Raw genomic sequence first — 14,194 nt, 5'->3', positions numbered from 1 at the left:
ATTGGTTGAATACTTGAATATATTAAAAATATAATCATGTAAGAATGAACTCAAATGTATGAGGTCTAAATATAATTAGTGGTTATGTTACATTGTTACTTCTATACGTTCCGGTTAAATATAAGATTTAAACCGGACATATACACAAATGTATGAGGTCTATGTACTTGCACACATGTGTAAGATCTTATGTTTCTTAAATAATAAAAATTCATACTACCCGTACATCGCGGAGATAGAATCTCCTAATAATTACTTAAAGTGGTTGAACTTATAAATTAACGAATATCTGTAAATGACTGGATTATTGTTTAAAACTATAAGGTGTTTGGTAGGATAGAATCGTAAAGAATGGAATGATAATAAAGAATGAAAATGAAGAGAAAGAGAATAGATTTGAAAGAATGAAACTTATTCTCTTGTTTGGAACCAAGAAAGAATTGATTTGAGATATATAAAGGAGAATAAAAATCTTTTTGTTGCTTCTGTCAAATGGAAACGGAATGAATGAATGTAGCAAGCAGCTTTTATCTATAACATTCATGCGATGATATACTCAATAATATTTTATATGATTTCTAAGAAATTAGCAAAATAAATTAATTTAATTAATAAAATATAAGAAAAAAGAAATAAATAAATAAATTCAGGTCTAATACAATAAATGAAAAGATCGACGTACTGAAAGTGAAAAAGTGTATCGGCAAGCCAGCGGGAAGAAAAGTCGGTCGGATTTATTTTTTACTAGAATGCTGTAAAAATTAATGATAGATAATGGAAAAGCTATATTTAGAAAAGTGAGGATAGTTTTGTACAGCTTCCTTGATTCCATTCAATTGCGTTCTTCATTTTTTGTGGGGAATCAAAAACATGGAAAAGGAATGCTAAATTGGCCTCTGTATTTCATTCTCCACATGTAACAAACAATAGAAGTAATTCACTTTCTTTTTCTCCCTTTCCCATTCCATCCTACCAAACACGTGGCGGACTTTGGGGCACCCCACATGGGGGCGACTTCCGCTATATGGAGGAGGCTCCCCCAAAGAGTTGCCCCTCTTTTTTTTTTTAAGTGAGACAACTCTTTAGGGGAGCCCCTTTAATTTTAATTTCTCTTTTTTTTTTACGAAACACAAAATAAAACTTAAATAATATATAAAATTTTTTAAACATTAACAACTAGATGGATGTGAATTTAATACAATTCTGCCAAGATTTTAAAAGTTTTAAAAATAAACAATAAAAAAAACACCCCCACCACACACTCTAATATAAAAAGTAAAAACACAACTCCCAACCTTATCTTCTTCCCCATTTGCACTCACCCATTTCTTATTTCCAGATTTCATCTTCTTCCCCCTTTCTCGCAAGAAATTATATATATATATATAAGTAGCCAACGACTCTTTTTTTCTTGAAAGTCACACTCACGAGGGGGGAAGATATTTGCCAGGTGGGAAGTTTTTGGCCGTTGCCGCCCTCCGGCGCGGTGTACTAGGCGGATGTGGGGCGGAAAAGGGCGGCGCCGGGGCAAAAGTCCCCCCACTCCGCACAGTCTAACATTCAAGTTAAATATACATCGATATGGAAATTATAAATTCTCCAACAAACAATACATACGTGGTTTGGTACCCAATTGCTTAAGATAAAAAATAAAAAGAAAAAAAAGAATTGTTTATTTTGAACCGCAGATATTTTATTAAATAACTACCATTTAAGAAATATAGTAGCCAAAATAAATTAAAAAATATGTTATTTAGTAGCCAAAATTTAAAAAAAAAAAATTTGTTATTTGCTTCTGTGGAGTCAATATACAATGTCCAACAAATGAAAACTGAAATTGTACAAAAATATGGTGTACAATCTTGTATCTATATACAGTCTCTATGATTTTTCAAAAACACTTAGCACTTTATTTCTCACGAGTTATATACCCGCACAATGCAGCAGTGATGGTGGCAGCGGCGATAATGACGGGTGGCGGCAACAGATGGTGGCAGTGACAATGGTGGTGAATATAAAAGTAATTGATGTTAAAGGAAGTAATGTAGTTATTTTAAGGATTGAGAGATTTATGTTTTAGATTGTTTATAGGTTTATTAGTTGGAGATGTTTAAATTAATATGTAAAAGAGATGAGTGTTTTAGGTAGTTTAATTCCTTATTTGAGATTTTTGGGAGTGAGTTCTCCTTTATACGGTATCATTCATAATGCAATTTTCTTAATTATCTCCCCCAAAAGCTTCCATTATGGTATTTAATTTTGGGTTATATTCAAAATTTTTCTGCCGCCAAAAAAGTTTAAATGATTAATATCACTTGTTATGATCCTACCTACGAAGTAGTATTTTACAAAGGAAAACTCAATCACCGTATTCAAGCTTTCACACAAGAGACTACTCCATCATATATACTCATCTTCTCATTCATAGTATGCAACTTTCACCGACAACCTATATTAAAAATTCATGGTGTTCACTTTCTGTTCGCTAAAACAGGTTGTTAATTACAAACTTCTTTAATTCACTTAACTGTTTTGTGTCCTTAATTAAATGGACCGTGGAAGGCTATATGCGATACCATTTGTAACACCACAATGCCTAAGTCATAGACCTTTTTGATATGTATAAATCACGATGTTATACCCAACATTGAAACTTTGATTCCGCTTGAATTGATGTAGAATATGACAATGTTAATAATGACGTTCTCTAAATTTAGAAAAACGCGTTAATTCAGACGCGTTTGTAAATATTTTTTAGAATTTTATAATCCGGTAAAGCTTGGATTTCATAAATTTATCTTAAATGCGTTATTAATTCGTTGACCATGTTAATATTTGTAATAATTTTATCAATGTATGAGGGTGGATATAAATACTATACTTGGTAGATATATATTTGTGTATGTTTCTTTAGTTCCCAAAACACCATGACTCGCTCAATGGTTAAGTACAAGTTTATGGAGGATGCAAGTGCAAGGAATGTGACTTTGAAGAAGAGGAAAGCAAGTCTCTTGAAGAAGATGGATGAGGTGAAGACGCTATGTGATGTTGATGCTTGTCTTGTGATGTATGAGAAAGAAGGTGATCCACCCGTTCTTTGGCCTTCTGCTTCAGAGGCACGCCGTGTGGTTGACAAGTTTGATAAGTCAATAATATGGGGTGCAAATTCTAGGCTTGATCACATAGGTTTTCTTAAAAACAATCTGACTAAAATGAAGAAGCATTTGAAAAAAGAGAAGAAGAAAAACTTGAAAAATTCGATGCTGAAATGCTTGTTTGATGATAACGAGTTTAGTGAGATCAAGCAAGAGGACTTGGAAGGCTTGCATGCTTTCATTGATAGTGAGATCCAAGTGATAGATGAAATGATTGAGAAAGCTTCTGAAAAGGGCAAAATGAAAATGGCTTAAAAACTTTTTCTTTTATTGAAGCTTTGATATGTGTGGAGTCAGTTATTAAAACCTAAATAAATAAAGAGGTCTTTTGATCTTAATTATCATGCATAATGTTTGGATTGTTTTATGTTGATTGCAAAGTCCTTTAAATAATCTAATTACAAGTTATCAATTTTAGATTTGACAATCTATTTGAGTTGAGTTGAACAGATTGCTTTCTAGATGACAATATTGGGTAATGCACTGATTATTTAGCTTCCTATAAATGTCTGAAGCTATGAAAGGAAGAATGAGATTGTTCATAATTAATGTTATTAGGAACTTCTTCTTGTTGATCTTTTCCTTCCAGACTTTCAGTTAGTACTGATGATATTGTATTGATATGGAAAATGATTTTTCCTCCTAAAACATTAGATTAATAATCCTCTTAATACCACAAAATTTTGACATGTGTATCCACTCATTGTCTTTAGCAATGAACCTTCTTGATTTTTCCATGTGGTTTTATCTTATGAGTAGGATTATAATTAGGCTAATGTTTTAGGAGGATCTATCATTTTTGGAAGAGAAAAATTCATAAAAAGGTGATTTTTTACTCAAAATTCATAAAAAGGGTAACCGGTTTAGATTTTGTCTATCAAAATGATTTTAAATCTAAAAAATTTTCAATAAAGGTGTTGTTTGTTTTCATGTGTTTTCATAATCCTTTCAAAAAATAAAATCCTTTTAATAAACAAAACCTAAATAGATTCTCCTTATTAAAAATTTTGAGTAAAAATATATATTTTTTTTATTTTATCCCTTTTTGGAAATTAATAAGAAGCAATGTACCCAAAAGGCCTTGGGCCTAGAGTTATTTGAAGTAACCCATAAACCAAAAAGTTGTGGGTTCTGGGTAAACAAATTGTAACTATGTATGCTTTTGTATAGTGTATTGATTTTTTGTCTTTCTAAAAAAAAAAAATCAATGTACTGTGTTTTTAGGGTCAAAAAGATGTCTATCAATTGAAGAAACATATTTTAGAGACTAGTAACATGAGTGACTGTGGTTGCGGTCCATAGCAATATCAGGGCAAACGGAACTATTCGCTATTGTCAAAGAACCGAAAACCAGAAACAACTTTCTTTATGTGAACTTGCTAATATGAAATTAATGGAAGTACAGACATTAAGAATACAGTATGGATACAGAATCTTAAAGACTGGTTCCGTATAGGCTTCTATTCGTATATAAGTACGTACAAAGGTGAATTATAAACCAAACTAGATGACGCATACAGAACATAAGGCGATATTTTTTTGGTGTATAAATCACATCCCATAAGCATAGTATGTAATACACGGGCATTTGGTTTGCGTTTATTTTGTTAAAATAAAGTTAAGGCTTCTATATAACGATGAGCTTCAGAGGATCTGATTCTTCCATAAAAAACGTTGGTAGCATCAAATATTTGTTTGAAGTTCTTGTCCATGATATTGTACCTTATGATCTTCTCGGGAACTCTCACCACCATGAACGTATCTTCTTCCTTTTCACCCCTAACGACATCCAAGATATCGAATTCATAATAATGAGGGCTTGATGGATGTAGGTAGCTATGTGCCATACCCGGATAAGTTCCTGGAAGCTCAGCAAGATCCACTTGGTACTTGACAAACCAGCCCGAATGATCATTTAACATCTCATACACATTCAACTGTAAGCGATTTTCATGATGGGGTTTCTCCACCAAATGAAGATGGCCTCTAGATTCCCCAAAGTAAATGGGCATTGGTCCGTCATGATAGTCTCCGAGTGATGCCATTCTTATCCGTAATGACAACTTTTGCAGCTGTTCTGTGTCGAGCTTAAAGTACATAGGGTTACGACAAGAGGGAACCCAATGTATTGCTCCATTCCAGTAAACTCCACATTTGAAAGCCGAAAAATATGGTGCATAAAGAGATTGGTCTGTAATCTTCCATTTTCTTGTATCAGAAGAGTAGATTTTAATGTGATACAGATCCTCAGCCGGAACGTTAACCACAACTTCCGGCTTGGCACGATGAATACAAACAACTTTGTAGTGAACACAGTCTGTTCTATGATATGCAAGACCCATAAAACAGACACTCCTACGAACATCCCTGCCTCCTGGGACAGATGGGATGATAGCAAATTGTTTGGTGGTGGGATTAAACACATAATATTTACGAGCACGTTCATTTCCAAGATCACTACAGCAAAGGAGTAGCCCGTTACAAGATTGCACAATTCTGATACCCTTAAGATCAGGATAGAAATCAAGACGACGGAAAGGAGGAGTTTTTTGGCTTTCAACATCAAATGGCATATACAAATTGCGTATAAAAATACCAGGAGAGATGGAAATGTTGTCATATGGGACAGTGAAACGGCGGTGACTCAAAAGTGACAGTAAGCGTTTAGAGACAGATTTGAATCTTAGGATAGAGGTAACAGGGAGTCGGCGAAAGATGTCAGTTATAAGGTCATCATTGGAACCGATCAAAGCTCCAGACCGAGTCATTTCTTGATCGTTATCCGCCACAGAAGCCTCCGAGAAGCAGATTTTACGAGTGTGTTGGGCTTTCCTGATTTTGCCTCTAGTGTTCACCATTTTTGTAGTGGTTTGAGAATCATGAAGATGAGGTATTTATAAGGTGTCTTTTTATGATGAAAGATTGTCATGGAAGATAATAAAAAAACAAGTTTGCTAAGGAAGCTTTGGCGAAGTCTTTCTTATCGTTGACTTGATTTAGTCAACTTTTCTAAAAGAAAATTATTTAGCCAAAAAGTTTTGAGCAGGTAGCTGATTGAATGGATCAAACACAAAATACAGATGTCCAATTCATGGGCGAAAAAATAAATAAATAAATATAGTAGCTAAAATCCAAAACATTCTTCAAGACAAACTTGTTTATTATGGACTTATATTATTTCTACTAGTTGTATAGTAACAAAATGAACAAAAGAAAAACCTAACATTGCTTGTTGCACCCTCCAAAATCCATCTCCAAATGCAAAAGCCCTAAAAAGATATTCAGGGACAGGAAGAGAAAAGGGACAAACATGTTCCAAATGTAATCACACAAATCAAAACATGGGTTATGCCTGGTCGGCTCTGGCACGCTTTGAAGGGCGGGGACTACATCCACTATTGATATTAGATATGTTAACATCCGGTTCTTCTATTTGCGTTGTTGACTTTGAATTTTGGCTGCTGTTTTCCGTTGACTTTTTGGCATCTTTGTCTGATATGTGTTGATCATCATTTGGTTTTTCAGTTGCTTTTGCTAGAGGGGCAGGTTCTTCATCTGGGTTAGATGATGCGGGCTTTAACCTTTCGCTTTCCATCTTCCTTTGTTGCTCAAACATCATTTGTAAATATTTACCTTGTTCTTCTATTCGTAACTGTAAGCTTCTTTGGATCTGAAAGAAAAGATGGGCACTTCAATTAGTTGATTGTTGTTAATTTTTGGCATGACAGAACATTGTGCGTACAATGCTCTTAGTTTCGATGTCTTGATATAGAATCAGAAAAGGAGATTTTGGAATGACACTTAAAGGAAAGATATATATTGAGGACTCAAAATCCTATATAATCGGTTCTTAATATTTAGATCTTCACTCATTATCCTTCTTCGAACCTTTTGGTATGTATTGCCCCCTAACTATAGATCAGATCCAGCAGACGAGAAATTTAAACAAAAAAAACTCAACATCTAATGAGTATATGACTGGTTATGGGTGGAAAAAAGAAGTCGCGGACACCGAGTTACATAAGAATAGAACTGATTATCTAAAGTTAAAGAAATAATTACTTTGCTTTCAGATACTTCCTACATACATAACCAAAATGTACCAAACAGGCAAACACCATCATCATCTGATCATTCCAACTTCAACCAGCATAAGTACATCCACACTCTATTTTATACAGCTCGTTTTATTACAGTTGATTATCTTATTCTGTTATTCAATGTCACGGTATAATTTCATAAGGCGCATTTAAACATCCCCTATCAAAAAACCAAGTTGATTATCTTATTCTGTTATTCAATTTCAATGTCACGGTATAATTTCATAAGGCGCATTTAAACATCCCCTATCAAAAAACTAAGTGAAAAAAAATAAATAATAATCTGGCATACCTCAAGCTGTTCATGAAGTTGCTTTTGAACTTCCATCTGTAGTTTTAATGCATCAGTGAACCCCAAAGCCCTGTCATTTTAATTCAGATAAGATTTAGATTTTGGCTATTTACGTGTAAAAAGTAAAAACACACGCTAACATCACTAATATGATCTATGACATCTATATTAGAAAGTAAAATTAAAAATTATGTCCTTAAAATGCATGCACTGCCAGCTTGTGGCAGGAATAAGTAGCCCTCTATGAAAAAAAGAAGCATTTGACACTTGTTGACCGTGGCGACATAGCTCAATGTGTACAGTCGACTCAAGATAACCTTGTGTAAGCAAATGAAATTTGCAACAAATGTAAGGCAGAAGATTATATGCATGTATGTGTTGTACACACACAGAGACAGACACACACACACACACACACACAGAGGAGAGAGAGAGGAGAGGAGACTAACTTGGTTTTAATATCCATAGATACCATCTCATCAATATTCTGCTTCTTCTCTGATGATCCTATATAATGAATATTAAGCATAACAAGGAAATTTTAGCCTTTTCCTATCAACAGAGAATCTTATAAGGAGTAGTACTCAATCGACAAGTTAGACATTAGACCAACTTAGTCAATTTATATGATGAAGTTGCATAAAGATGGCAAATCTTTAACCAATAAAAGATCATGACTCTATTTTTATGCAAAAGATCTACAAGGCATGTGGTTGCTGGATAAGCGTAAAAACTTAAAGACAACAGTCCATGCTATAATGTTAGTTTTAGCTCCACGCAAAGTGATTTATATTTATAATAAATATATATATATATATGAGAAAAGTGAGTATGTGGCTGTTAGACACCTCGCTTGGGTGTAGAAACCCTCACATACTAATTTTTTAATATTTATTGTATAATATATATTGTATTAATACTTTCACCATTTAAAGGAATTGAATATTACCTTCAGATAACTCTGGCTTATATCTGGCTGTTCTATATTTCTGAAACCAAGATAGCAGAAAAGCATCAATCTGAAATGCCGAAGCAAGTCCTAATACGACTTTCATGGTCATACCAACAAATTTATCATATCAAAATTTTTTGAATTTGGAAGACTTTGGCAATCAAAGCAACTAGTTTTCAAGGGTCTAACAAAATCTTTAATATTCAATCACAAAAATTCTAAACTCATACAAACATAGAAGTCAAGACTCAAGACACAAGCCACATATCTAGGTAAGATGATTGTCACAAATATAATTTTGGCATATACCTGCAGATGGCTTTTCACATGATATATTGTCAAACCTTCAACATTCATGAGCTTCAAAACGCCTTTTGGTGTAGCTCCTATACACCGAAGACAAAAGTCAGCAGAAATTTATATAGTATCGGGATTTGCATTCTGATTATGTACGGATCATAAATTCATTTTGAAGTTATGGTAACCAGTTTCATAATGTTTAAACAGATCCTGCTTCTGATTATGTACGGATCATAAATTCATTTTGAATGATTGTCTCATACTAACTGCAACTAACCTTTTCCTCTCGTTTCACAAAAGCTTCTCCTCTTTATCACAAAAAAGGTCATTTATGGTCTTTGAATGTATATTTTTTAATCAATAATAATTTTCCAAACACTGAAATCTGATCATTACAACCTCAAACAACAAAACCACATGCAAACACTAACTTTTGCAGCCTATTCTATTCCGCCTGATTATTTGATTCTATGATTCTGATTATTTAATATCCAATCGCCCCCTAACTAGCAATATTTTCAACATTATACATAAAGGCTGAGCAATACGTACGTTCACTACCACCCAGCTGGTTGACTGCTTCAACAAAGGATTCATGCAGCTCTGGTGTCCAACGCATGCGAGGTTTAATAGAGGTTCCATTAGATGATGGGCTACCGACTGGACATGCTTCCACGCTTGACACGGGAGGACGAGTAGTGATTTGCATTTGCTGCATATATGACATCAAAAGACTAAGTAAAATTTATAATATCAAACTTATTACAAGGCGGACATGGATAAAAGCTATTATAATTGTTTTCACTCACAAAAGGCTCAAGCTCTCAAAAATTTTATTAGAATAATTTTTTAAGTTAAACCAGTTTCCAGGTGCCACGCCACGAAAATAGTCAACACGATCAAAGTTAAGGACACATCAGCTACAAAATCATCATTTTAGAAGGTTTCCATCTTATTTAAAATCTGAATTCAAACAAACTGCGTTGCCCAAGATAGAAATCAGACCAAAGTCCTATAACTTTATATAGTAAAACCCTAATATTATTGCTTCAGTATTGCAGTTATATGACACTCCTTTTCCTATGCAAAGAGTCTAAAAAGTACCTTTGGTTCTAGGCTTGGCGCATCAACATCAGCCAACATCTCACTCCAGTTTGAGTCAATATTATCATCAGCATTCATTAAATGTTCCCAGTTCTGCCAGTTTGAGTCAGTTCCCCTACCAAGATCACCAGATGGAATCATGGCATTAAGAGTCTCGATTTGGGAGCTGCCGCCAATGATACTGTCAGGAAATTCAAGAAGATCCTCAAGAGATTCTGTAACCCACGACATACCATTACTTTGACCTACTAATGGCACTGGTTGTGCATTTACATAATGAGACGGCTGGCCGACTTGGAATGGCACCGTATCACTTGAAGACCTAGAGACTAATGAAGAATTTTGTGATGACATGGCTCCCGAGGCACTCATATTACTTAGCTGTTTTTCACCAGATGGCTGAAGACATACAGGGGTGTATTTCCGATTTTGTCCATTCATAAAAACAGCTTTGCGATTCTAACAAATAATTAATTAAGTGACCCTTTGGAGCCAAGCCAGCGTTCACACTGGTCAAAATCAAGCTCCTATTATTACCATCTCTCTACGGCAATGAACGTCGATCAAAATGCAACTGAAACAAAGTTCAATCAATAGTCAGCCTATTATGAAGATGTAAAAAAGAAGTTAGCGAGTTATGACAGACGTTAAAAGAAAAAAGGAGTGGGTTGAACAAAATAGCTTAACAGAAAATGGGTCAAAATAGCAATCATGATGAAACTCAAAATTTGCCCAAAGTGAGAAATTAATGCTTAAACCACCCAGAAATCATTTTATTTAAAAAATAAACTGATACAGGTTATAACTGCATGTTTGACAAAACAAATTATTTAGAGAGAGATAAAAATTTGACAAAAGATCTTTTAGGTCAAACCATTCCCACGGCAAAAATAAACCATTTGACCAAAGGCCATGTTGGTATCTTCTTACCCAACCCGCATGTTTTGCCACCTGTAGATAATAAAGAAAAGGTGTAAATATACTGAAGATTTATTTTGAGCAACAGATACAATTTGCAGCGCCAAATTTTACTTCACGGCTTGCAGTGCCAAATTTTACTTCACAACTCACAGTCATTGGTGTAAATATGTTATAGTTATTGTGCACCAACAAGAACACTAAACAAATAAAGCAGTCTATTTCTTCAAATCTTCGATTAACTTGGTTAAAAGTTAAAACACACTACTTGAAAGTTCATATGGAAAGAAAAACGCAATGTAATCTAGTACAACATCAACAGACTAACTAGTAGCTACCAAAAACATTAAAAGAATGTGTTTGTGTGTGTGTGAACAAGGATAAATATGAAAAATAAGGGAATCATGGTGTAGACATCATAGTATGGGAATTCTATAAAGTTTATAATCAAAAGGAATGTGCATATGCCAGTGTGTCTATAACTCTATATACATGTCTAAGATCGAATCGATAGAATAAGTAATCATCATTCATACTCTAATATGTATAACACACATTAAAACCTAATAGTTCATCGAACTACTTTGTTAGTTTGTTTTTAACAATCAGCATACAGCTTCTTACTTTATCTTTTTACCCATTGTATCTAACTATACATAAAAGACGTCCAAACTGACTCAGCATCCCGTAAAGCAAAGTGTCTATCTGACTAGGAAGCTTAAATCTTCATCTAACTTTTAGAGTTTTAGGTAGAAGAGATACCAAAACTGTACAGATATACTACCCACCACCTTTAATGCTTAAGCTCAAATCCACAATCCACACAGTAGATTAGCCTCAAACAAAGGCAAACCTTTATAAACAACTACAGCTATATATATATATATATATATTTCTATTCCAACCCAAAGAACATCATGATGCTAAAAAGCAACCTTCTTGATTGAAGATTCCAACACTCGAATCAAAAATCGCCATAAACCCACAAAATAACTATATAACAAACAACAACACTAGCTAATTCCGCAATGAGCGAGGTATGGGAGGTGAGATACTGAGATGTAGATAGTCATAGCTGAAGATATTTATATAACAAACTCAACTATATATCAAATACAATAACTGAAGTAAGCCCATAATAATATTTGCATCAATTAAACTTAACCCAAGTCAAATTTCACAACTTTATCCCTAAAAATTACAAATTAACAAATAAATATATAATAATCATAAAAAAAAAACACTAAGCATCAATAAGATAAACACAACCCATGTCTAATTACTAAAAATAAATCACAATCCAATCATATTTCATCATGCCCACATAAAAAGATTCAAACTTTATCAATTTTAAGATTTCAAGAAAGTACAAAAAGATTACAAACCTTGATTTCAACGAAGACAGATATATATAGATACAGATAGAATCAAAGATTTGCGGGTAAAAAAAAAAAAACAGGGAACGTACGGATATTGGAGTCCCCAAATATATATATCCCCAATGAAAGAATGAATGAATGGGGTATAGCAATAGCAATGATGAGTCACATACACAAGAAGTAAACACACACGTTTGGGGATTTTTTTTTTATGTTTTTCCTTTATGTATGCATATATCTGTATGTATAGTTTTGGTGATCGAGATGATCTGAACCACTGGATTAGAGGAAGTGGAAATTGGATGGTCAAGATTAGAAGGGGCGTAGAAGATAAGGAAGGGTGGGAAGTAGGGGATTTATGTTGCTTATGAAAGTGATCATTTCAAGTCGAAAACTGGAAATTGATTTCCCAATAAAAAAAACTAGGGTGAGTATGGATCGATTTGGTTTGGTTTTTGCCTAAAACTGAAACTAAATTCGATCTATTCGGTTTTTAGAAAATCAAAATCATTGGATTTGGTTTTTATTCGGTTCAGTTTCTTGGTTTTCTGGTTCGGTTTGGATCGGTTTTTTTTAAATATTATGTTATAAATTTAACTTTCAATTGTTAAGAAAAAAATATGATATAAAAATTCAAATACAGAGAAGCTTTTTATTAAGTAATTATATTTTTTAGGTGTTAAAATTTATATAATTTTTATAAAACGAATTGTTTTTACTGCACATTTTTATTAAAAATATATAATTTGTATAGATTTTTACAATAAAAAGATAAAAAGATTAAATTATTAACATATTTATAAATTATAAGTTAAATATAAATGTAATATGATATAAAAATAAAATAAATTAAAATATATTTAGTTCAGTTCGGTTTGGTTTTGATCGGTTTTTTGGCATATGAAACCGAAAATCGAACCGATCCGTTCGATTTTTAGAAAACAAAAACCAAACCAATGGATTTTGTTCGATTTTCGGTTCTTTCGGATTGGTTTTGTCGGTTTTTTTCGGTTTTTGGTTTTCCGGTTCGGTTTTTGCTCACCCCTAAAAAAAAATGGGCTAATCATCCCTGCAGTTGACTGCAGGGACACTGCTGTTACCATGAAAATCAAGTGGAATTTTAAATAATTTATAAACTAAAAGGGTTAAAACGTAAATTGTTTTTAATCTTTCTTCTTTCTTGGCTGTTGTTTTCCTCCAGTCAACTGCAGGGATCATTTTCCCAAAAAACATAGATATGAATCCTAAAATAGGAGTTTAAGAAATGAACTGAAAAACCGATCGGAACCGCATGATCCGAAACCAAAAAAACCGAAAACAAAAAAACCAATGTGTAACGGTTTGATTACGGTTTTTAATATTCATTACCCGCAGTTAACCGAACCGAACCGAATTTTGATATATACCTGCATATAATCATATATATGTATATTTACACATATATGTATTACATCAATACATCATTTACATATCTATTTAACTAAATTTTTGTATTTGTTGCCTAAAATATTAACAATTTTACTAATTTTCTTTCACAAACTATGATTAGTTTTGGATATTCTAATTAATTGTCTTATATATATATTCTTTTTTAAGAAAAGTTATTAACTTTGTCTAAAATATCTCTAAAAATATTAGTAATATCATATAGAAAACATTTTAAGTAATAAATCATGATACTTTTAAATAGGAACTTGCATTGCATAGTTAGAAAAAAGTAATTCAAAATTAGATGTAATGTATATTTTATTTATAAAACAAAATATTAATATAGTTAAATACTATTATACATAGAAAAATTAATTAATACAATGTAAATTGACTATTATAATTGAAAACTTAAACTTTATATTAGCATAATTTTAGTAAATTGTTAACCGAAAATAAAACCGAAATTAACCGACTTTTTCAGGTACCCGATTTTTGGGTAACCGAAATTATCGGTTCAAAATATCTAACTAACCCAAACCGAACCGAAACCCGAAAAACGGTTC

At 32.9% G+C, this 14,194-nt stretch overlaps 3 protein-coding genes across 4 annotated transcripts; 1 reads left to right on the top strand and 2 right to left on the bottom strand.

The window, feature by feature from the left end:
- Positions 1-2,927: 2,927 nt before the first annotated feature.
- Positions 2,928-3,410, top strand: LOC122588100 (agamous-like MADS-box protein AGL80). The gene has a single exon (XM_043760239.1). The coding sequence runs from the start codon at positions 2,928-2,930 to the stop codon at positions 3,408-3,410; it is 483 nt and encodes a 160-aa protein (XP_043616174.1).
- Positions 3,411-4,531: 1,121 nt separating this feature from the next.
- On the bottom strand, positions 4,532-6,149 carry LOC122589940 (F-box protein At5g07610-like). Its single transcript, XM_043762272.1, has one exon. It carries the CDS (start codon positions 6,011-6,013, stop codon positions 4,763-4,765), a length of 1,251 nt encoding a protein of 416 aa, XP_043618207.1. The 5' UTR covers positions 6,014-6,149; the 3' UTR covers positions 4,532-4,762.
- Positions 6,150-6,294: 145 nt separating this feature from the next.
- On the bottom strand, positions 6,295-12,390 carry LOC122588758 (protein PHOSPHATE STARVATION RESPONSE 1-like). Of its 2 annotated transcripts, none has more exons than XM_043760947.1 (8): positions 12,290-12,390; positions 9,904-10,477; positions 9,352-9,511; positions 8,809-8,885; positions 8,497-8,536; positions 7,997-8,054; positions 7,548-7,617; positions 6,295-6,825 (listed from the first exon to the last, which is right to left on the bottom strand). In XM_043760947.1, the coding sequence occupies exons 2-8, from the start codon at positions 10,342-10,344 to the stop codon at positions 6,502-6,504; spliced, it is 1,170 nt and encodes a 389-aa protein (XP_043616882.1). In that variant the 5' UTR covers positions 10,345-10,477; positions 12,290-12,390; the 3' UTR covers positions 6,295-6,501. The 2 variants fall into 2 exon arrangements, with proteins under 2 accessions (XP_043616882.1, XP_043616883.1); XM_043760948.1 differs by lacking the exon at positions 12,290-12,390 and adding an exon at positions 12,207-12,280.
- Positions 12,391-14,194: the final 1,804 nt, after the last annotated feature.

Source organism: Erigeron canadensis, chromosome 2 (genome assembly GCF_010389155.1).
Source record: "Erigeron canadensis isolate Cc75 chromosome 2, C_canadensis_v1, whole genome shotgun sequence".
In the NCBI taxonomy this organism is placed as follows: Eukaryota; Viridiplantae; Streptophyta; class Magnoliopsida; order Asterales; family Asteraceae; genus Erigeron; species Erigeron canadensis.
This window is presented reverse-complemented; position numbering and strand designations above follow the sequence as displayed.

Excerpts from the sequence above, each read along its gene's own strand:
- LOC122588100 (XM_043760239.1), top strand. The coding sequence starts at position 2,928 with ATGACTCGCTCAATGGTTAAGTACAAGTTTATGGAGGATGCAAGTGCA.
- LOC122589940 (XM_043762272.1), bottom strand. The coding sequence starts at position 6,013 with ATGGTGAACACTAGAGGCAAAATCAGGAAAGCCCAACACACTCGTAAA.
- LOC122588758 (XM_043760947.1), bottom strand. The coding sequence starts at position 10,344 with ATGAATGGACAAAATCGGAAATACACCCCTGTATGTCTTCAGCCATCT. Across the intron at positions 8,886-9,351 it reads CCAGCTGGGTGGTAGTGAAC|GAGCTACACCAAAAGGCGTT; the intron begins GTACGTATTGCT and ends TTCGGTGTATAG. Across the intron at positions 8,055-8,496 it reads TAAGCCAGAGTTATCTGAAG|GATCATCAGAGAAGAAGCAG; the intron begins GTAATATTCAAT and ends TTCATTATATAG.